The 24,253-nt window shown below is 42.2% G+C and overlaps 1 protein-coding gene across 1 annotated transcript in view; it reads left to right on the forward strand.

The window, feature by feature from the left end:
* Positions 1-24,253, forward strand: part of LOC123762003 (uncharacterized) — a 276,247-nt gene that overhangs the window by 43,613 nt on the left and 208,381 nt on the right. Inside the window, 1 exon segment of the mRNA XM_069335682.1 lies at positions 15,565-15,723. Within this exon segment, the coding sequence (XP_069191783.1) occupies positions 15,565-15,723 (159 nt within the window).

Below are 24,253 nucleotides of genomic sequence, written 5' to 3' on the forward strand. Positions count from 1 at the left end.
AATCGACACAGCTCAATTATACCACCAATTGCACTGAAAAATAAGAAGAACAGTTAAAAAAACGAAATGAAAAACAATGAAAAAAAGAAACAAATAAGCTATACCCACGAAATGAACGGTATGGTAAACAACACAGCTCAATTCCAATGTTACTAGGTCGAAGAACTGCTACTTTGGTTTTGAAATTCCCATTGAACATGCAATTCATTGAAACTCCCATGTGCAACATTTTCAAAGCATCCGGCATGGGAAAAGTTTTGCAGAAATATAAACTTATCATTTGAGATGAATGCACAATGGCCCACAAAAAAGTGCTCAAGGTTCTTGATCGACCGTTGCAAGATTTGCGTGGAAACATTAGACCATTTGGGAACGCATTAATAATGCTTGCAGGAGATTTCAGGAAAACATTACCTGTAATTCCTTGATACAAGTCCGTCGACACTGTTGAGAAAGCAGATGAAGCGGTTAGTTATCCAACAGAATTTTTTAATTAGATGCCATCCCTGTGACAGGTAAAAACATGCGTTTTTGAAAAACAGCGCCATCTGTTGCACATAATAGCAATATTCACGCTATACTAAATATGTCACAAATTCCATTTCAATGTTTCCGATTGCATTGATAAATTTTATTTCATAGATTTCGCTTTATTTGATTTTTTGTGAATTATTTTGTGTGACATTGTGTTGGACTTGAGCTGTGTTGTTTACCATGCCGTTCATTTCATAAGTATAAGTATAGATGTCTTACCTGTGACAGGTAAAACTATGCTTTTCTTTAATAACAGCGCCATCTTTTGCATGTAAGAGCAACACACATGTTATACTAGATATGTTACAATTACATATCAATGTTTCTGATTGCATTGATAAATTGAATTTTCATAGATTTTGATTAATTTTTGTTTTGATTTAATTATTTTGTGTGAATTGCATTGGAATTGAGCTGTGTTGTTTACCTGACTGTTCATTTCGTGAGTATAATTTATTTATAATTTTTTCATATTTTCCTTTAATTTTCTAACTGTTTTTCTTATATTTCAGTGATGGGAACATCAGATCACTTGATGTTCCCAATTTTCTGATGGAAACACCAGGTCATTTGGGAAGGCATCAAATGAGGGAGTGGGGAATGGTGGGGATGACGAGGGGACGGAAGTGAGAGATGGTGTGGAGGACGAGGGGACAAGGGAGGGGGTAATGGAGTTGAAGAACGAGGGGATAGGGGGAGTTAGGAATGTTGGGGACGAGGGGATGGGGGAATGGAGAATGGTGGGGAGGACAAAGGGATAGGGGAGTGGGGAATGGTGGGATGGACGAGGAGCGGTGAAGTGGGGAATGGTTGGGACGACTGGGGGACAGGGAAGGTGGCTGAGCCACAGCAACACGTGGCCGGGTATATATATATATATATATATATATATATATATATATATATATATATATATATATATATATATATATATCAGATCATATATATGGAGGAATCAGAGCGATTGCTGTGGGCAATTCACTTCGGCGGCTCGTCGGTAATGCTGCTGCCAGAACAGTTAGTCAGGCAGCAGCCGGCATGCTGAAGCCAAAACAGCTTGACTTTGGCATTCCCCAAGGGTGTGAGGCAGCGGCTCATGCAGCTAGAGCCTACATTGCCAACATTACGGATGAAAAAACCCTGATAAAACTGGACTTCAAAATTGCTTTCAATCTGGTTAGAAGAGTTCCAGTACTCACTGCGGTTCATTGCCTTTTTCCTTCCCTCTACCTGTTTGTAAACTCATGTTACAGCAAGAATCTAACTCTGCTATTCGCGGAAAATGAAATTGAATCACTAGAAGGTGTCCAACAGGATGACCCCCTTGCTCCTTTTCTTTTCTGCCCAGTCATCAACGAAGTCACCGATAACCTGTCCAGTGAACTCAACATTAGGTTTTTGGACGATGGTACTATAGCTGGCTCCCTAGACTCCCTCCTGGATGACATAAGAATAATTCAGGAGCAAGGAGCAAGTATAGGCCTCACCCTGAACTCTTCCAAGTGCGAAATAACCTCTACCAATTAGCACATAATAGAGCGAATAAAGGTTGTTTTGCCTGACATTCATACAACCAACCCTGAGGACAGCACACTCTTAGGTGCTCCTCTAGGAGGGAATGCCATCAACGAAGTCCTTGGTAAGAAGATCACTGACCTGAAGAGGATAAACGAGAGGCTTGAAGATATCAATGCTCATGATACACATTATCTCATCACCAGATGCTTGTCTCTCCCCAGGCTGACTTATTTGCTTAGATGTTCGCCATCTTTCAATAATATTAAATTAGAAGAGTACGACAGCTCGCTGAAATCAAAGCTAGAAAAAAAATCTCTCAACCTTTCTCTCAGCGACTCACAGTGGAAACAGGCTTCCCTTCATGTCAGACTCAGGGGACATGGCGTGCGCACAGCAACACAAATTGCTGTACCAGCATTCCTGTCATATTCAGTGATGTCTGACAACTTGGTGAAGGAAATCCTACCTGAGCACCTAGTTCAACAGACAGGGGTACATAATCCCATTTTCACAGACTGCACAACCAAATGGGTAACTCTCGCAGGACCAGCACCCCAACCACCGCTTTCCGAATCCCATAGGCAGTCTAGCTGTGATCGCCATATTGCCTACCAAGAAGCTGCGACATTACTAAAAGCTGGGACAACACCACATGACACTGCCCGACTTAGAGCTGTAGCAGCTCCCCATGCAGGTGACTTCCTATTAGCAACTCCAATGTCAGCAACCGGCACCCGTCTCACACCGCAGGCCCTCCGAATTACTGAGGCTCTCCACCTCGCTGCCCCAATCCACACCAAATATAGATGTATTTGCAGCGAGGGAGTGGCCGACAAGTACGGACGGCATGGCTTTCTCTGCCAAAGGACAGGATGATGGCATGCAAGACACGGCGAGGTTAACGACATTATTAAGAGAAGCCTTACCTCAGCAGGTTGTAAAGCAGAGAGAAAGCCCCGTTACCTAATGCCCAGCAACTCTGATGAGCCTGTAGGTCGTCCAGACTTGATCAAAGTGAACGCCTGGAGGAATAGTTGACAGTTGGTGTGGGACTACACTTGCGTTTCAACTTTAGCCAACACTTATGTTGACTTTTGTGCTGCACAGGAGAAGAGGTGCAGGCAATCACCGGAAAGCAGCCAAGTCACGTAAATACAAAGACCTTAATCACCACTACAGTTTTGTCCCCATTGCCTCAGAGACACTTGTTTCCTGGGGTAAAAGTGTTGCTAGTTTTTTTATGGCGTTGGGGTCCAAGCTAATTGAAACAACTAGAGACCCTAGAACTGCCAGTTTTCTCTTTACGCGCCTTAGTGTGGCAATCCAGAGAAGAAATGCTCACTGCATCATGTCACCTCATTCTTTGGGGCACAAGTGCAGAACACAAATGCGAACAAGCCTGAATGGTCCCCAGGCATATATGCAACCGAAAACTCACACCCCATTAATGACTCGAACCCATTCTGCCAGGAGCAACGCAACTGGGTGTGTACAAGACACCTTAACCACTGAACCATCACAACCAGACAAAAGATGATTATGGCCGAGGCTATTTCCCCCATCATCCCTCCGGTGCTCTGATGGTAATCTTGTGCATAGTATTTTATCAAATCACCTCATTCTTTGGGGCACACGTGAGGAACACAAATACGAACAAGCCTGAATGGTCTTTCTCCACAACACTACCCTCCTTCTCCTCCTCCAAAACCCTTCCCTCCTTCTCCTTCTCCCCAACACTACCCTCTCTGTGAGTCACTCTAGGTCACTCACAGAAGATCTCCACTTGTCACCAGGAGTTACCTGATACCAGTCTGTTTCGCTCTGGTGATTTGTCACTTAGACTTCTGAACAATATAGTCACAGTCACGATTCCGGGCGAGTGTTGGTATATATTGTATATCGGGAGTTTAACGTGACAGTGAGGAATAGATGGTGTTCTTCTGTCTATTGGCCAATAGACAGAACAGCACACGTCCTCTATGCAAGGGCTCCCTCACGTGAATGCCTTTGCAAGAGAATGCAGGGCATCTCGTGGGACACAACACAAGGGGGTTACAATTTGACCAATGACATTGCAACAAAAGAGTGGGAACCAATCATATTGATCGTTCTCTGATCAGCAGCAGAGGTGACGTCATGAACACGTCGCGACCACATCGTAGTTGTTATTCTCCATCAGGCCGGTTGAGGCTGACCCCAGAGGTCAGACTGTCCTGTCGCCTCGCTGGCATCTCTCACGCTTTCACTAGCCAATGTACTCTCTGACCCTATGGCCAGTAACTTCCCTGTATCTACTTCCTGCCTGGACATACGGCGGCCTCCGTATTATAAACGTATTCCTGGTTAAGTGCGTATTCTGTAGATACCCATCATGCCAGTTTACTATCCAGGGAAACAGAGATAGGGCTTGAGCACGAAAATCGGTGCACTGTGCACTGCAATGAACCATTCAAGTCAGCTGTGGGAGAATCTTGAAAGACATTCTCTCACATCACCCCCCAACAAAAGACTGAGCTCCACAGAGTGGTGCTTCTTCTACACCTCTCACCCCGCTGCTGTACGTGCACGTACTGAGTGCACATGGTGCGGCTGGGTCGAGTGGACCCCGTTTTCTATACTGCTAGGCGAGGCGAGTCCTCATCTAGACTATTTCCTTCCGTTAAGTGAGGAATTTCTTCAGTCACCGGGTCACATGTGGCTATTTGTTCAGGTCTTGATCAGGCACTGTGGTCGGACGTAGCTCCAGCTGTAGGTCGGTTCAACGTCTCGAAACCCTGAGTGGTGTAAGTCTGTCCACTGCCTCTCTCCACCTGTGTCATGCCTGAAACATCAGAGGCAAACTGGGAACTAGTGTCCAGTGATTCGCATTGCATTACCTCACTCATGTCTCCCTCCTTCGACGTCTCGTTAATCACCTCTGACCTACTCAACCAGTCAGCACCAACGTTGTCGGCTCCCTTCATGTAAACCACGTGGAATGTGAACAGTTGAAGGAACAACTACCCCTCCTCTTCCTTTTCCACAAATACCCTCATTTTCTCCTAAAAAACACTACCCTCCTCCTTCTCCTCCATACCACTAGCCTCCTCTTTCTCCTCCACAGCAGAAGCCTCCTCTTTCTCAATCACAACGCTACCCTCCTCTTCCTTCTCCACAACACTACCATGCTCTTCCTTCTCCACAACACTACCATGCTCTTCCTTATCCACTGCTCCTCCTTCTCCAAAATTCTATTCTCCTCCTCCTGCTTCCCCGCAACACTACCCTTATCTTCCTTCTCCACAACACTACACTTCTACTCTTTTTCCACAACACTACCCTCCTTCTCCTTCCCCACAACACTACCCTCCTTCTCCTTCCCCACAACACTACCCTCCTTCTCCTTCCCCACAACACTACCCTCCTTCTCCTTCCCCACAACACTACCCTCCTTCTCCTTCCCCACAACACTACCCTCCTTCTCCTTCCCCACAACACTACCCTCCTTCTCCTTCCCCACAACACTACCCTCCTTCTCCTTCCCCACAACACTACCCTCCTTCTCCTTCCCCACAACACTACCTTCCTCATCCTTCCCCACAGCCCTGCGCTCCTCCTCCTTCTCCACAACACTACCCTCCTCCTCTTTCTCCACAACATTACCCTCCTCCTCCTTCTCCACAACACTACCCTCCTCCTCCTCCTCCTCCTCCTACAAAACACTACCCCACCCCTTCCTCCTGCAAAACACTTCCCCAACTCTACCCTCCTTTTCCTCCTAAACAACACTACCCACCTCTTCCTCCACCATAACTCTAGCCTCCTCTTTCTCCTCCACAGCAGAAGCCTCCTCTTCCTCAACCACAACACTACCCTCCTCCTCCTCCCCCCTCCTCCTCCTCCTCCTCCAAAACACCACCCCACCTCTTCCTCCTCCAAAACACTACCCCTCCGTTTCCTCCTAAACAACACTACCCTCCCCTCCTTCACCAAAACATTAGCCTCCTCCATCTCCTCCACAGCAGTAGCCTCCTCTTCCTGAACCACAACGCTACACTCCTACTCCTCCTCGCCAACACTACCCTCCTCCTCCTCCACAACATTACCACTCCTTCTTTTCCGAAACACTTCCCTCCTTCTCCTCCTCCAAAACACTACCCTCGTCTTTCTTCTCCACAACACTACACTCCTACTCCCACAAAACACAGCCCTCCTCTTCCTCTTCCACAACACTACCCTCCTCCTCCTCTTCGTCCGCAACACTACCCTCCTCCTCCTCTTCGTCCGCAATACTACTCTCCTCCTCTTCATCCGCAACACTTCCCTCCTCCTCCTTCTCCCAAACAAACTACCCTCCTCCTCCACTACCACAACACTACAGTCCTCCTCCTTCTCTTCCATATACCTATCCACCTCTTCCTTCTCCATAACACTACCCTTTCTTCCTTCTCTGCACGAAGACCCACCTCTTCTTCCTCCACAACCCTACCCTTCTCCTTCTCCACAATACTACCCTCCTCTTCCTTCTCCATATCACTACCCTACTCTTCCTTCTCCATAACACTACCCTCTTCCTCCTCTTCTACAACACTAACCTCCTCTTCCTCGTCCACAACACTACTTTCCCCTTCCTTCTCAATAACACTACCTTCCTCTTCCTTCTCCTCAACACTACCCTCCTTTTCCTTCTCCATAACGCTACCCTCCTCCGTCTCCTTCTCCCCAACGCTTCCTTCCTCCTTCTTCTCCTCCACATACCTATCCACCACTTCCTTCTCCATAACACTACCCTTTCTCACTTCTCTGCATGAAGACTCTACTCTTCTTCCTCCACGACACTACTCTCCTCTTCCTCCTCCACATCATTAACCTCCTCCTCTTTCCCCACAACACTACCCTCTTCCTCCTTCTCCCCTACACTACCCTCCTCTTCCTCCTCCACAACTCTACCCTTCCTCTTTCCAATCATCAACACTACACTTCTCCTCCTCAACACTATCCTCCTCCTCCTCCTCCTCCTCCTCCGTCTCCACAACACTTCCTTCCTCTTCCTCCTCCACAACACTACACTTCTCCTCCTCCTTCTCCACCACACTACCCTCCTCCTCTTTTTCCGCAACACTACTCTCCTCCTCTTCCACAAAACTTCCCTCCTCTTCCTTTTCCTCCACAACACTACCCTCCTCCTCCTCCTCCACAAAACTAACCTCCTCCTCCTCCACAACATTACCCTCCTCCTCCTCATTCACAAAACTAACCTCCTCCTCCTCCACAACACTACCCTCTTCTTCCTTCTCCACAACACTAACCTCCTCCTCCTCCACAACACTACCCTCCTCCTCCTCCTTCACAAAACTAACCTCCTCCTCCTCCACAACACTACCCTCGTCCTCCTTCTTCACAACACTACCCTCCTCCTCCTTCTCTACAACACTACCCTCCTCCTCCTCCTCCTCCACAACACAACCCTCCTCCTCCTCCTCCTCCAAAACACGACCCCACCTCTTCCTCCTCCAAAACACTCCCCCTCCTCTTCCTCCTTTACAACACTCTCCCTTTCCTCCTCCACAACACAACCCTCCCCTCCTCCTCCATAACATTAGCCTCCTCATTCTCATCCACAGCAGTAGCCTCCTCTTCCTCAACCACAACGCTACCCTCCTCTTCATTTGTCACAACACTACCGTCCTCCTCCTTCTCCACAACACTACACTCGTCTTCCTTCTCCCTAACACTACCCCTCCTCTTCCTCCTCCTCATCCTCCACAACACTACCTTCTTCCTCCTTCTCCACAACACTACCCTTCTTCTCCTCCTCCATAACACTACCCTCTTCTTCCTTTTCAACAACACTAACTGCCTTTTTCTTCTCCACAATACTACCCTGCTCTTCCTCCTCCACAACTCTACCCTTCCTCTTTCTAATCATCAACAATACACTTCTCCTCCTCAACACTATCCTCCTCCTTCTCCACAACCCTTCCTTCCTCTTCCTCCTCCAAAACACTACACTCCTCCTCCTCCTTCTCCACCACACTACCCTCCTCCTCTTTTTCCGCAACACTACTCTCCTCCTCTTCCACAAAACTTCCCTCCTCTTCCTTTTCCTCCACAATACCATCCTCCTCTTCCTCCTTCACAACACTACACTCTTCCTTCTTCACAACAATACTTTTCTCTTCCTCCTCGTTAACTAAACCACCCATTCTTCTACTATAAACAGCAACTAACATCATCAACACTGTACAAACCTAGCTCTATTACCCCTGGCTGTACTCACCTTGCTTTACTCATCTAATTGTGTCCACTTAATTTTACTCCCATAATTGTACTCATGTAGTTGTTGTCACCTACTTGTATTGTAATGCCTCCCCATGCTACTCCACCTTCTCACTTAAAAGCCTAGCTGAACACTGCTTGCAATTTCACTGATCCTCATTGAACTCCCAGCTAACTGTTAAACTGAAATATTAAATGAGGGGGAAGCTACAAATGAATTGTTATGAATTTTAAATAATGATTAATACTTAAACTTACACTGCCACCACCTTCCTGAAGCTGATAGTGCCTGTATCACTGATCTCCCAGGAAGGACAGAAATCAATAATCATGAAATCGAAAGGCGTAGGAATCTTGACGATAATGCTTGGGAATTATTTATAGAAATCTTTACTTTACCTTTGGATGAGACAAAGACTTCCAAATACCGCACATATATACCACATATACAAATGACTCAGCAACAATAAAAGGGGGTTAACTAAATACCACTAATTCAATATTCACTCTATTTAACAAGAAACGTTTATTTATAACAAATTAAAATATATCCTACTCCAAAAACATTCCTAAGACTCAATAACCAGAGTGCAATTACGTTGATGTACCAAAACTCAGACACACATTACCTTGTTCATGTAATAACCTGCCATAGCTGTTGAATTACTGGCCTCAGGTCCTTGGACCTGTCTCCAAAATACTCCCAGGACACACAAACTAAAATTTCCTTTACAAGCTTACCAGTCGACGAAAGCTCCACCCACACTATTTCCTTAGGCCTATGAAACCTCGCCTCTCTTAGTGTAGAGCTAATGAATTCAAAAGTCTAACTCTAGGCCTTGGTCCAGCCAACCAGTGCCCTGACCAGCTCCACCCCCCCCCCCCACCTAGGCCTTCCTGGCTTCCACCAATCAAGACTCCTGGCTAGGCCCTGCCTGACAGGAGGGCTAGGCCTGCCCTGAAAGTTATGTTTAGCTCCCACTGAATTCTGATTCGTTCAAATGCTCCACCCAGGAACCCGGAACAAGAGGTATATGGCCAGCTGAGTTTATTGGCATCCAATATGTCAATGGATTTAGACGGACAGAGAGAGAGAGAGAGAGAGAGAGAGAGAGAGAGAGAGAGAGAGAGAGAGAGAGAGAGAGAGAGAGAGAGAGAGAGAGAGAGAGAGAGAGAGAGAGAGAGAGAGAAAACGATTGAGTAGGAGGATTGAAAGGAAGATTGGGGAAGGAGGATTAGGGAATAGGATTGAACGGCGACGGAAGGGAAGTGTGCCTTGCCTGCGGACACTTGACTTGAGTTTTATGACTGGTGAGGCCAGCTTGACAGAAGGGGAGGGGAAAGGAGGGATGAGGCAATAAGGGGAGGGGGAGAATGACCAAGGAAGGGGACGGCAAATGAGGGGAAGGAGAATGGGAAGGGGAGAAGATATGGTCTGTGCCCAGATCACTACAGTATTCACCTAGAAGTGCTCACCAAGTTGTACTCACCTAACTACATGCACTCTCCTAGTTGCACTCATGTAGTTGTACTTATCTAGTTCTACTCATCCATTTGTACTTCAATGATATTTAATTAAAAATATCATTAAACTATGTTACAGATGTATGTGATAAAGAGGTTCCTTGATGCACTCCATTGTTTTTATATGAATAAAAATGGTAGATTAAATGTTGTGTGTGTCATTCATAAACCTATGCAACAACATTTTCCATTTGTGTTAATGTATTATACATAACGTACATATATATAAATTTAAGCATAAAAACAGTATTATTAAATATATCATTGAGCAAATAGGGTTATAAATCTTTTTTTTTTAGAAAAGTCATATTAAAAAGTAAATGTCTCGCACACCTATTATGCAACTAAGACACAGCATTCACAATTTATATGTGAAATAAACTTAAATTTAATATTTGAACATTAAAAAAATTTATTTATAATATATATATTAAGGTGAAACTAGTGTTAGATAAGGCAGCATTTGCCTTATTACATAAAAAAATACTTTTAACATTCTTGGGTTAAAGGTTGCTCATGCGCCTGTTGAACCACACATGCAACTTGTCTTTCCCACAACCCTGTTGCAACGTTATTGGAGGTTTCCACAACATTTTGTGTTTGCCAGGAAGAGCTGTTATCCTACCTGAACTCATCTAAAGGTTGCTCCTAGAAACCCATTTCTTTCATGAGAATGTACTTTGAAACTATTACATGGGGAACCATCATATAAGGAGCGTGGTAAAATTGCAAGAAAATGCTTTCTTTCTTCTCTTCCCTTCTCTTTTCTTTTCTTTTCTTTTCTTTTCTTTTCTTTTCTTTTCTTTTCTTTTCTTTTATCTTCTCTTTTCTTCTCTTCTCTTCTCTTCTCTTCTCTCTCTCTCTCTCTCACTTTCTTTCTTTCTTTCTTTCTTTCTTTCTTTCTTTCTTTCTTTCTTTCTTTCTTTCTTTCTTTCTTTTTTTTTCTCTGTTTTTCTCCTCAATCTGCCTCGCACTAAATGTCTCTCGCCCTTTGTTTCTCTCCTCTCTCCCTTTATCTCTTTCTTCTCTCTGTCTGTCCCGGTCCATCTCCTTCTCTCCTTGCCTCCCTCCTTCTGTCTCCTATCTCTTTATTTGTTTCTCTCTTATCTCTATGTCTCTCTTTGTTTCTCTCCTTTTCTTTCTTACTGTTTGTCTCTCTTGGCATCTCTCCCCCTTCTCACTCTGCTTGCCTCTGTGTGTGTGTGTCTCTCTCTCTTTCTCTTTCTGTCTCGGTTTTCACTCTCTCTTACTTCTTGTCTTTCCCTGTCTCTCTCTTTCTAAATGCAATAGAGGTAATTAAACCTAATAATTCCAATAATTAATTATTAACATTAACGTTTTAAAACCTATGCTCTAAAATATTATATCATAAAATTACAAAAATGTTTCATATAAATGTTGTGAACTCCTGTCTTATATAAACGTTAGGGGATCACGTTTTATGGTCGTTTTTACAATATCTCAAAAAACGTCTAAAACATAATTGAAGGGGCTGGGTGTACAATTTATCAACCCTCCTCAAACACTCTCAATTTTGTGGTGCATAATCTACATGGTAAATGTTCGAACTTTCCCTAATGGATCAATAATATAACAAGAACAGGAAAACAAATTAAAAATAAAATATTAGAAAAAGTTGACAATTTCAAATTAACTAAACTAATTTAAAATTTCACCAATTTTTATTTGATTCATTATCGGCTTAGAATGGCATTTAACCCTTAAACTGCGTAACGCACCTGCAGGTCAATGTCTGGTTTGTGCAACGCGCCTCCAGGTATTTTTATTTTTCACGTTCCATTCAAAACTCCTGCGGCTACATGAGGTTTACATTAGCTTCTTCAGGGCTGTTGTAAACAGACGCCATCTTTAAAAAAAAATCGTGGTCCACATTCCCGGGTGTGGGAGCCTCAGTGGTGAATGAGCAACCAAGGCCGGCGCTCGCAGTATGAGCACACAGCACTGCTGTTCAGCGTGTGACTACAGCATCGCCTAATAATGTCAAAATATATATACATAATCTGTATTATTTAGCCATGATAGTATTATAGAAGAGCCTGAGTGTGATAATGACTGGGAACAATGTTCAAATATCAGTGATTCAATGCTGTTCACGATGTTCACAACGCTAGCCACAACACCACAGCATTATTTCGTCCGTCTAGGAAACTTCAAATGACTTCTTAGGTTCCTTTTCAAAATAAACGTGTGGTCAATTATTCATTTACAGGAATTAGTGACCAGGATTGTGGTTATAATTAGCACTGTGCGTAGTATTATTTAAGGAGGCATTTTGGTGAGGGAGGGAGGTAGGGAGAGAATTGAGGTAGCCTCACTGTGTGCGTGTGGCAACCACTCTTGTTTTGCTCACCATGCTAGCTTAGTGGTTCACTATGGGGAACACATATGTACATGGGTATATACAGTGTGTGTGTATGTAGTGTAATAACAGTAACAGAAGTATGTTGGGAGGAGCTATTTTGGTGAGAGAGGTGACGTCGTAATCGTAGCGTCGTCTGCTGTCTTTTGTGTGATTTCTCATGCAGTGTATGGTAGCAACTGTACTGTTTGGACACAATACCGGCTAACTAGCATAGTTCTGGTGAATAAATCATGTAGATAGGTATACATAACATATGTAAATAGTGTAATAAAAACAGTAAGTGTATGGTGGGAGAAGGGGTGATGGCGAGTACAGTGTTGGAGGAGAGAGGGAGGACTGGCTGGCTGGGTGTGGCAGCTCACACTCGCAGAGTTCTGAGTGTGTTTATGGTGTGTGACAGTGTAGTGTATGTAAATGTGTTGTAAATATACATAAAAGAACCTGAAACATTGGTGTGAATAACAGTATGGTGGGAGGAGGGGTGATGGCGAGTACTATGTTGGAGGACTGGCTGGCTGGGTGTGGCTGTTCACACTCGAGGAGTTCTGTGTGTGTTGATGGAGAATGTATATACTGCGTGACAGTGTAAAGTGTGTAAATAGATTGTATACATACAAAAATTATTATGATACATGGTAAATATGTGCAACATATGTGTACACAAGTGTCATGCACGTAACACAGTGTCTACGGACAGTACGGATGTTTTACTGCCATAATATAGTGTACGTGTTCATTATACATAGGATTAGCACGTAAAAACAAATAAAATGTATTTGGAACTGTGCGCAAGAAATGAACAAAAATATATTCGCGGCAACTTGCACGCCCCGCCCCGGGCGCACTACTGGCTCCGGGAGCGTACGTCACAGGCGAACGGAGAAAGATGACGTCACGCGCCAATTTACGGACCCCATAGCAGCCAAAGTAAGTACAATTTTGATTTTTTTTTACATACCCATACTCAGAGAAGGGTTTTTGACACTTAAGAAAATAAATCCAGATAATTTGTTTCCCACACACTGGGGGGGGGGGGGGGGGTGTCACAAGTTCTGCCTCCTGTGGCTGAATTAAATATTCATCAATTTCGTTCCAACTTTACATACTTATTGACGGTATGCATTCTCTATGATATACAAACCACAACAAAATCAGATGAGAAACAAAGGAGAACAAAAAAATCAGTTGACATTAGAAATCTAGTCTTGGACTCATTAAGTTACTGAGTTTATTTGTTTCACTTTTAATTAATATGAAAACGTAATTATACATAATTTAATGTATAAACATAATTTATTGTTTATGGCAAACTTCCTATCTAATATAATAAACATTTCCTATAACACATTTTTAAATTTTCTGGGGATTTTATTTTCCTGTTTACTTCAAACGTTCATTGCTGGCATATAGTGCGAGCAATAAATACGACCAGAATGTTCAATATGATTTGCCGAATACCGACCTATTTGGTGTGCCTCCTGAGGTTATCTTGAGATGATTTCGGGGCTTTAGTGTCCCCGCGGCACGGTCCTCGACCAGGCCTCCACCCCCAGGAAGCAGCCCGTGACAGCTGACTTACTTCCAGGTACCTATTTACTGCCAGGTAACAGGGGCATAGAGTGAAAGAAACTCTGCCCATTGTTTCTCGCCGGCGCCCGGGATCGAACCCGGGACCACAGGATCACAAGCCCAGCGTGCTGTCCGCTCAGCTGACCGGCTCCACTTTAATGCCTGGTAACAACCAAGAACAGGAACAGGGGATGTAATTCATATAACTATTGAATCATTGGATGAGAGTAAAGTATGCAAGACCGCATTATTTAAAAAAACATTTAATAATTATTTTAAAGTCTAAAGTGGAAAAACGTCTAGGCATAAATTGGATGCATAAAACTAAAGTATTTTAATTGAGAGACCAAGATTTACCTGCTGAATAAAAGTAAAGAACTTAAAGATGAACTAAAACTAGAACACAAGGAATGTGGGAGAGAAAACCGAGAACTTGTATAACTTACATTAATGATAAATATGTGAATTAGATACAGATTAAGAATATTAAATGCACAATAAATAACAGAACAATGAATATAATTACCCACAAAAGGAAACTAAAAAAATATGATAAAATAATCTATATAAATAAAAATGGAAATGTTCGTTTGTTCAAAATCGCTAATCTCCGAAAGTTCTTCACCGATTGCTCTGAAATTTTCACACAATGTCCGATGAAATTAATGAAATTTTCACACATTGTCGCATCCGAGCGGGTTTTTATATAAATATTATATAGATGTCACGTCTGTGACGGGAAAAAAAACTATTTTTGGGGGAAAACTGTGTTTTTCATGCAAGGGAAATCTTCGTAACCTCTTTGCCGATTGCTTCAAAATTTTGAGACAACGTTGCATTCGAATAGGCACGCGTTTTTATATACCTACTATATAGATGCCACACCTGGGACAGGTAAAAACATGTTTTTTTTTAAACATTGCCATCTGTTGCAAGTAAGAGCAACACACGGTATACTCAATATGTTACAATTCCATTTCAATGTTTCTGATTGCATTGGTAAATTGAATTTTCATAGATTTCGATTTATTTTCATTTTTATTTAATTATTTAGTGTGACATTGCGTTGGAATTGAGCTGTGTTGTTTATCATACGGTTCATTACGTGAGTATAGTATATATTTTTTATTTTTTTCATTTCGTTTTTAACTGTTCTTCTTATTTTCCAGTGATAGGAACATCGGATTATTTGATGTTCCCAATTTTCTGATGGAAAAATCAGATCATTTAGGAATGCATTGGACGAGGGAGTGGGGAATAGGAAAGAGGACGAGGGGGACGGGAGTTGTGGTTATTGGTGAGGATTATAGGACAGGGGGGGGGGGTAATGGTGGGGACGACGAGGGGACGGGAGTAATGGGGATGGTGGGGCCAAGGGGACGGGGGAAATAGTGAATGGTGGGGAGGATAAAGGAAAGGGGAGTGGGGAGAAGGAGGGGACTGAAAAGGGGGTAATGGTTAGAAGAACGAGGGGACGGGGGAGTTTGGGATGATGGGAACAAGGGAAAGGGGGAATGGAGAATGGTGGGGAGGACAAGGGAAGGGGGGAAGGGGGAATGGAGAATGGTTGGGAGAACGAGGGGACGGGGAGGGGGAAAGGTAAGGGAGGATTGGGGGACAAGGAAAGGATGCTGTGGCTCAGTAACGCACAGGTGTTGCTGAGCCACAGCAAAGCGTGGCCGGGTACAGCTAGTTACAGATAAATTCTTATTTTCACTCAAACAATATAGATAAAATTATGGGAAATAATAATGAAACTAATTTTTACTCTCTTACAGATTCGATCCCAGGCCACGTTTGCTAGTGGCAGCAGAGGGAAACCCAGCTAATAAAATTATATTGAAATCTAATCCTTTGGTTCCTGGGGGAAAAGAGGTGGCGTTCAGAGGGCCCATGACGGAGTTAATGGTGTACCTTGCCAAAGCTCTCAACTTTTCGTAAGTTAATCCCAACTCTGTTAAAGTTTTGTATTACTGACTCTTTTTATTATATTACATATGTAAATATATATATGTATATGTATATGCATATATATATATATATATATATATATATATATATATATATATATATATATATATATATATATATATATATATATATATATATATATATATATATATATAAATAAAAATGGAAATGTTCATTTGTTCAAAATCGCTAATCAATGAAAGTTCTTCACCGATTGCTTTGAAATTTTCACACAATGTTCCATTTGCATCCAGCCAGGTTTTTATATACATACTATATAGATGAAAAGTGTGGGACAGTAAAATATACATGCTTTTTCTGAAAAACTGTGTTTTTCATGTGTTTTTCGTGTGAGGGAAATCTTCGAAACCTCTTTACCGATTGCTTTGAAATTTTGACACAATGTTGCATTCGAATAGGCGCGTCTTTCTATATATCTACTATATACATGCCTCACCTGTGACAAAAAAACATGCTTTTTTAAAAAACAGCACCATATGTTGGACGTAAGAACAACACACACGCTGTACTCCCTGAAAGTTCTTTACCAATTGCTTTGAAATTTTGAGACAACATTGTATTCGAATAGGGGCGTCTTTTTATACACCTACTATATAGATGCCACCCCCTGTAACAGGGAGGTGGCATCTATATCTATAGATTTTTATCTATAGGTATAGAACCTATAGAACCTATCTATAGATAGGTTTTGAAAAACAGCGCCATATGTTGCACATAATAGCAATATTCACGCTATACTAAATATGTCACGAATTCCATTTCAATGTTTCCGATTGCATTGATAAATTTTATTTCATAGATTTCGATTTATTTCATTTTTTATTGAATTATTTTGTGACATTGTGTTGGAATTGAGCTGTGTTGTTTACCATATGGGTCATTTCGTGAGTATAGTTTATTTTTTTTATTTTTTATTTTTTTTTCATTTTATTTTTTATTTGTTTTTCTTATACTTCAGTGATGGGAAGGGGAAAAGGGGAGGGGACAAGGGAAGGGTAATAGTGGGGAAGGACGAGAGAACTGGGGAGTGTGGGATGGTGGGGACGAGGGGATGGGGGAATGGAGAATGGTGGGGAGGACAAAGGGACAGTGGAGTGGGGCATGGTGGGAAGGATGAGGGGATGGTGGAGTGGGGAATGGTTGGGAGACCGAGGAGACGGATGAGGGGGGGGGGGAATGGTAGAAAGGCCTGGGGGACCAGGAAGGTTGCTGTGGCTCAACAACGCACATACGGTGCTGAGCCACAGCAAAACGTGGCCGGGTACTGCTAGAATATAAATAAAAATGGAAATGTTCGTTTGTTCAAAATCGTTAATATTCGAAAGTTCTTCACCGATTGCCTCGAAATTTTCAGGCAACCTTCCCTTCGCATCCGAGCAGGTTATATACATACTATATAGATGACAGGTCTGTGATGGGAAAAAACATGCTTTTTTGAAAAGCTATGTTTTTTGGATGTTTTTCATGTGAGGGGAAATCTTCGAAATCTCTGTACTGATTGCTTTGAAATTTTGACACAGCATTGCATTCGAATAGGCAAGTGTTTTTATTTACTTACTATATACATGCCTCACCTGTGATAGGTAAAAACATGTTTGTTTGTTTTTAAACAGCGCCCACTGTAGGATGTCAGAGCTGTTCAAAGCTGTACATGCTGTAATCTCCGAAAGTACTTCCCTGATTGCATTTTAAATTTTGACACAACGTTCCATTCGAATACGTGCATGTTTTTTATATACCTACTATTTAGATGCTACACCTGTGGTGATAGGTAAAACATGAATTTTATGAAAAACAGCGCCATCTGTTGCACGTAAGAGCAAGACATAATATACAAAATATGTTACGATTCCATTTCAATGTTACCGATTGCATTGATAAATTTAATTTTCATAGATTTTTATTTATTTTCATTTTGATTTAATTATTTTGTGTGAGGTTGCGTTGGAATCGAGCTGTGTTGTCTACCATACCGCTCATTTCGTGGGTATTTATTTCGTTTCTTTCTTATTTCTTTCTTTTTTCATTGTTTTTCATTTCTTTTTTTAGCTGTTCTTCTTATTTTTCAGTGCAATTGGTGGTGAAATTGAGCTGTGAGCGATTGATCGGCGTTTGAATTGAAATATTTCGTTAGTATTTTTTGTTTTTTGTGTTGAAAACAAGAAAATGGACAACACGATTATTTCACAGCTGCAAATGTGCAACAAACAGCTATGAATCCACCGGCTACAACGTTAACTGCTTTCTCCACGTTATGTCAAAATGACACGTTTGCGAAAACACTGCTGTATTCAGAAGGCCTACATATTACACATGGAATGCGAGTAGAAAATCATTTGAACGACGCAAACGAGGAGAACGAGTCGACGAACAACCTGGCATATTCAAATAAACTACGATAGGCAGACTGTACACCGTGCATCCCAATCAAGATGAACGTTTCTTTCTTCGCATGCTGTTGGTAAATGTGCCCTGTCCAACGTCTTTCCAGCCATTGAGATTTGTCAACAGCGTAACACATGCCACTTTCCGTAATGCATGTCAAACTCTGAATTTATTGGAGAACGACCGACACTGGGATGTATGCATTAATGACGCGTCCAACACATCACGTCCAAATCAAATTCGTGCATTGTTTGCAATCATATTGACCACCGACTCTCCTTCATCTCCAACAGAGTTATCGGAAAAATATAAATCGCACATGGCTGAAGATATTGTCCGTCGAATACGAAGGAAAATTCAAATATGAACATGGATTTCACAGCAGAAATCTACAACGAAGCGTTGATAATGATTGAAGATTTATGCTTAGAAATCGCGAAAAAAGTTTTAAATCTATTGGAAAGGCAATCACCGAATCGATCTGCTGCTGCTTCCTTCGATATAGAATTGCGTCGTAAACAAAATTACAACACGAGTAATCTGTTGTCATATGTGCAATCAAATATTCTTAAGCTAACGCTTGAGCAAAAAGGCATCTACAATCAAATAATTCAAACTGTCAATAACGGGTTTAGAGAAATCTTCTTAGATGCGCCAGGAGGAACTGTAAATCCTTCCTAATTAGATTGATTCTGGCAGTATTTAGATCCCGAAATGGTATAATCTTATCTCTTACATCGTCCGGAATAGCTGCGACTTTCTTACCAGGTGGAAGAACTGCTACTTCGGACTTAAAATTGCCTTTGAACAGGCAATTCATTGAAATTCCCACGTGCAACATTTCCAAAGCATCCGGCATGGGAAAAGTATTGCAGAAATGTAAACTTATTGTTTGGGTTGAATGCACAGTGGCCCACAAAAAATCGCTCGAGGCTCTTGATCGGTCATTGCAAGATTTGCGTTGAAATATCAGACCATTTGGGAACGCATTAATATTACTTGCAGGAGATTTCAGGCAAACATTACCTGTAATTCCTCGATACAAGTCCGTCGGCACTGTTGAAAAAGCAGATGAAGCGGTTAGTTATCCAACAGAATTTTTTAATTCACTCGATCTGCTAAGGATACCATCACACGTACGGCAATTGAAAATCAGCTTGCCAATTATCATGTTGGGAAATATCAGTCAGCTAAAGCTTTGCAACGCTATGCGCCTTGCAGTAAAAAAATTAATCAGCAACGTCGTAGAAGCAACAATCTTGACAGGACCATTCAATGGTGATGTCCTCATTCCTCGCATTCCTATGATTCCAACAGATATGCCATTTCAATTTAAGATATTGTAATTTCCAATTCGATTGACGTTTCCAATCACTATCAACAAAGCTCAGGCCCAATCTTCAGAATTGGTCACTTTATATCTAGACAGGATTGCTTTTCACATGGACAATTATATGTTGCGTGTTCAAGAGTCGGCAAACCAGACGATCTCTACATCTCCACAGACAATGGAACAACAAAAATATTGAAAACCCACAAGCATGGTGAAATTAAACATATTTGAAACGTGCGCTTTCTCTTTTCTTTCTTATCCATTTAACAAGACTGAGTCACAGCAACGCGTGGCGGGTACAGCAAGTCAATATTAAAAAAATGGAAATGTTCGTTTGTTCAAAATCGCTAATCTCCGAAAGTTCTTCACCGATTGCTTTGAAATTTTCACACAATGTTCCAATCGCATCCGAGCAGGTTTTCACGTGCGTATTATATTGATGTCATGTCTGTGACGGAAAAAAAACATGTTTTTTAAAAACTGTGCTTTTCAAGTGTTTTTCATGTGAGAGAAATCTTCGAAACCTCTTTACCGATTGCTTTGAAATTTACACGACGTTGCATTCGAATAGGCGCATGCTTCTATATACCAACTATATACATGCCTTGCCTGTGACCGGAGAAAACATGTTTTTTTTTTTAAACATCGCCATCTGTTGGATGTAAAAGCAACACTCGCTGTAATCTCCTAAAGTTCTTCACCGATTGCCTTTAAATTCTGAAACAAAATTCCATTCGAATATGCGCGTCTTTTTATATACCTACTATATAGATGCCATCTCAGTGACAGGAAAAAACATGCGTTTTTGAAAAACAACGCCATCTGTTGCACATAATAGCAACATGCACGCTATACTAAATATCTCACGAATTCTATTTAATGTTTCCAATTGCATTGATAAATTTTATTTTCATTGATTTTGATAAATTTAATTTTTATTGAAGTATTTTCTTTGACATTGTGTTGGAATTGAGCTGTGTTGTTTACCATCTCGTAAGTATAAGTATAGATGCCACACCTGTTACAGGCAAAACTATGCTTTTCTTGAAAAACCGCGTCATCTGTTGCATGTAAGAGGAATACACACATGCTGTACTAAATTTGTTACAATTCCATTTCAATGTTTCTGATTGCATTGATAAATTAAATTTTCATAGATTTTGATTTATTTTCATTTAGATTTAATTATTTTGTGTGAATTACGTTGGCATTGAGCTGTGTTGTTTACCATACCAGTCATTTTGTGAGTATAGTTTATTTTTTTTACTTTTCCATATTTTCATTTAATTTTTTAACTGTTTTTTTTCTAATATTTCAGTGATGGGAACATCGGATCACTTGATCTGAGACCATTTGGGAAGGCATCGGACGAGGAATTGGGGAATGGTGGGGATGACGAGGGGACGGAAGTGAGAGATGCTGCGAAGGACGAGGGGACTAGGGAGTGGGGGGGGTTAATGGTGGGGATGGACGAGAGGACAGGGGAGTTTGGGATGGTGGGGACGAGGGGGATAGGGGAAGGGAGAATGGTGGGGAGAACAAGGGGACAAGGGAGTGGGGCATGGTGGGAAGGAAGAGGGGATGAGTGAGTGGGGAATGGTGGGGAGGACGAGGGGACGGTGGAGCGGGGAATAGTTGAGAGGGCGAGTAGACGGGTGAGGGGGGGAATTGTGGGGAAAACTGGGGGAGAGGGAAGGTTGCTGTGGGTCAGCAACGCACACGCGTTGCTGAGCAACAGCAACGCGTGGCCGGGTACTGCTAGTATATAAAAAAATAGAAATGTTCGTTTGTTCAAAATCGCTAATCTCCGAAAGTACTTCACCAAGTGCTTTGAAATTTTCAAACAACGTTCCATTCGCATGCTAGCAGGTTGTTATATACATACTATGTAGATGTCACGTCTGTGACGGTAAAAAAAAACTTGCTTTTTCTGGAAAAAACTACTTTTCTCATGTGAAGGAAATCTTCGAAACCTCTTTACCGATTGCTTTGAAATTTTGACTCAACGTTGCATTCGAATAGGCGCGTCTTTTTATATATCTACTATATACATGCCATACCTGTGACAGGAAAAAAAATGTTTGTTTTTTTTAAAACAGCGCCATCTGTTGGATGTAAGGGCAACACACGCTGTAATATCCGAAAGCTCATCACCAATTGCCTTGAAATTTTGACATAAGCTTGCATTTGAACAGGCGCGTCTTTTTTATATACCTACTATATAGATGACACCCCTGTGATAAGTTAAAACATGTGTTTTTGGGAAACAGCTTTCTGGTGCACATAATGGCACCATGCACGCAATACTAAATATATCACGAATTCAATTTCAATGTTTCCGATTGCATTGATAAATTTTATTTTCATAGATTTCAATTTTTTTTTTTTTTAGTGAATTATTTTGTGTGACATTGTGTAGGAATTGAGCTGTGTTGTTTACCATACCATTCATTTCGAAAGTATAAGTATAGATGCCACACCTGTGAGAGGTAAAACTATGCTTTTCTTGAAAAACAGCCCCATCTGTTGCATGTAAGAGCAACACACATGTTATACTAGATATGTTACAATTCCATTTCAATGTTTCTGATTGCATTGATAAACTGAATTTTCCTAGATTTGTATTTATTTTGATTTTGATTTAAATATTTTGTGTGAATTGCATTGGAATTGAGCTGTGTTGTTTACCACACCGTTCATTTCATCAGAATAGTTTATTTTTATATTTTTTTCATATTTTCATTTCATTTTGTAACTGTTTTTCTTATATTTCAGTGATGGGAACATCAGATCACTTGATGTTCCCAATTTTCTGATGGGAACATCAGACCATTTGGGAAGGCATTGGACGAGGGAGTGGGGAAAGGTGGGGATGATGAGGGGTTGGAAGTGATAGATGGTGCAGAGGACGAGGGAACAAGGGACGGGGTAATGGTGGGGAAGGACGAGAGGACAGGGGAGTTTGGGATGGTTGGGATGAGGGGATAGGGGAATGGAAAATGGTGGGGAGGACAAAGGGACTGGGGTGTGGGGCATGGTGGTGAGGACAAAGGGAAAGGGGAGTGGGGCATGGTGGAAAGGAAGAGAGGATCTTGGAGTGGGGAATGGTGGGGGAGAACGAGGAGACAGTGAAGTGGGGGAATGGTTGGGAGGCCAAGGAGTCGGGTGAGGGGAAAATGGTAGCTAAAAGGACTAAGACCTTTTGTTCGATGGTACCCATGTAGAAGTTCGCAAACAGGACACCTAGGGGAGAACCCATTGCGACCCCATCTACTTGCTTATACATTTGCCCATCCGGGCTCAAGAAGGGTGCCTCTTTAGTACAAGCTTGGAGTAGTTTCCTTAGAATGTATTCTGGTATGTCAAGAGGAGTACAGGCCGGATCACGATACACTCTGTCAACTATCATCCCGATTGTTTCATCCACAGGTACGTTGGTAAACAGAGATTCTACGTCCAACGAGGCTGTTATCCCTGTGGCCTGTGTTCCCCGCAGTAAGTCAACAAATTCCTTTGGAGACTTTGGAATTCCTTTGGAATTCCAGACCAAGTGAGATGGCCCGGAAAGTGGAGTTGGAGATCCTGTTGGACGACATATTCGACCTCAAGACACAAAAGATGGTCACCACCAAAGACACCTTACAAGCAGAACTTATTGCGGAAGGAGGAAAGAATCAAGGCAATTACAGAAGCACCATACTGTCCCCCAAGCTCAAAGCGGCAGCTAAGAGCCTTCGTGAGAACAAGGAGATAGTCGTCAGAAGAGGTGACAAGTCGCCAATATACGTCATTCTTAAAAAAGACGAATATCTGGCGAAAATGAACCTCATTCTCTCTGACCAAACTAAATTCCAAAGAGTAACGAAGGACACTACAGCCGAATTGAAGGCAAAGGTCAACAAATTGATCGAAACTGTGAACGCCAAGAAATCCGGACTCCACCTGCCAAAGATTATTGGGGAATATAAGCCTGGATACGCATATGGAAATGTCAAGACACATAAGCCTGGAAACCCACTTCGGCCAATCATTAGCCAGATACCCACACCCACGTACAGACTGGTGAAGCGACTCAACGGCTTGCTGACTCCTTATGTCCCTTGCACCTTCAGCCTGAAGTCTCCGAAGGAATTTGTTGACTTACTGCGGGGAACACGGGCCACAGGGATAAGAGCCTCGTCCAATGGCAGGTTCAGGACTTTCACCAGCATGGACCTCAGAAGACACCTGAGGTCCATGTCCATCATACACATTTAATTTAGGGTTGCTGTAGGATGGAGAACATCTCAGAAAGTAGGTCAACTTAGGGAGAGACAGGCATCTTGTGAGGAGGAAGAGAGCATCAATCTTGTCAGTTCTGTCCAGCATTCTCTTTAGATCAGTGATTTTTGCATCCAAGACCTCCTCGATTGCTCGTGGGCCAATGGGGGCACCCAGGAGAGTGCAGTCAGGTGACTCGACAACGAGAATGTCTGGAAGAACATTTTTTATTTGGCCAGTGATGTCTGGGTTGCGGGAGACTATTTCAAATTTGGATGCATTGAGAATGAGGCCCAGGGCTGCTCCTTGCTCCTAGATTTTCCTTTTATCCTCCAAAATGGTATCCGGGGTTCAGGCAAGAGTGCCATCATCCAGATACCAGATGTTTAGCTCGCTTGTCAGACTATCAGAGATCTCATTGTTAGTAAAGCAGAAAAGGAGCGGCGTTAAAGGGATCACCTTGATGGACACCTTCACAGGAGTCTATTTCATGCTTC

This window comes from Procambarus clarkii, chromosome 34, assembly GCF_040958095.1.
Source record: "Procambarus clarkii isolate CNS0578487 chromosome 34, FALCON_Pclarkii_2.0, whole genome shotgun sequence".
NCBI lineage: Eukaryota > Metazoa > Arthropoda > Malacostraca > Decapoda > Cambaridae > Procambarus > Procambarus clarkii.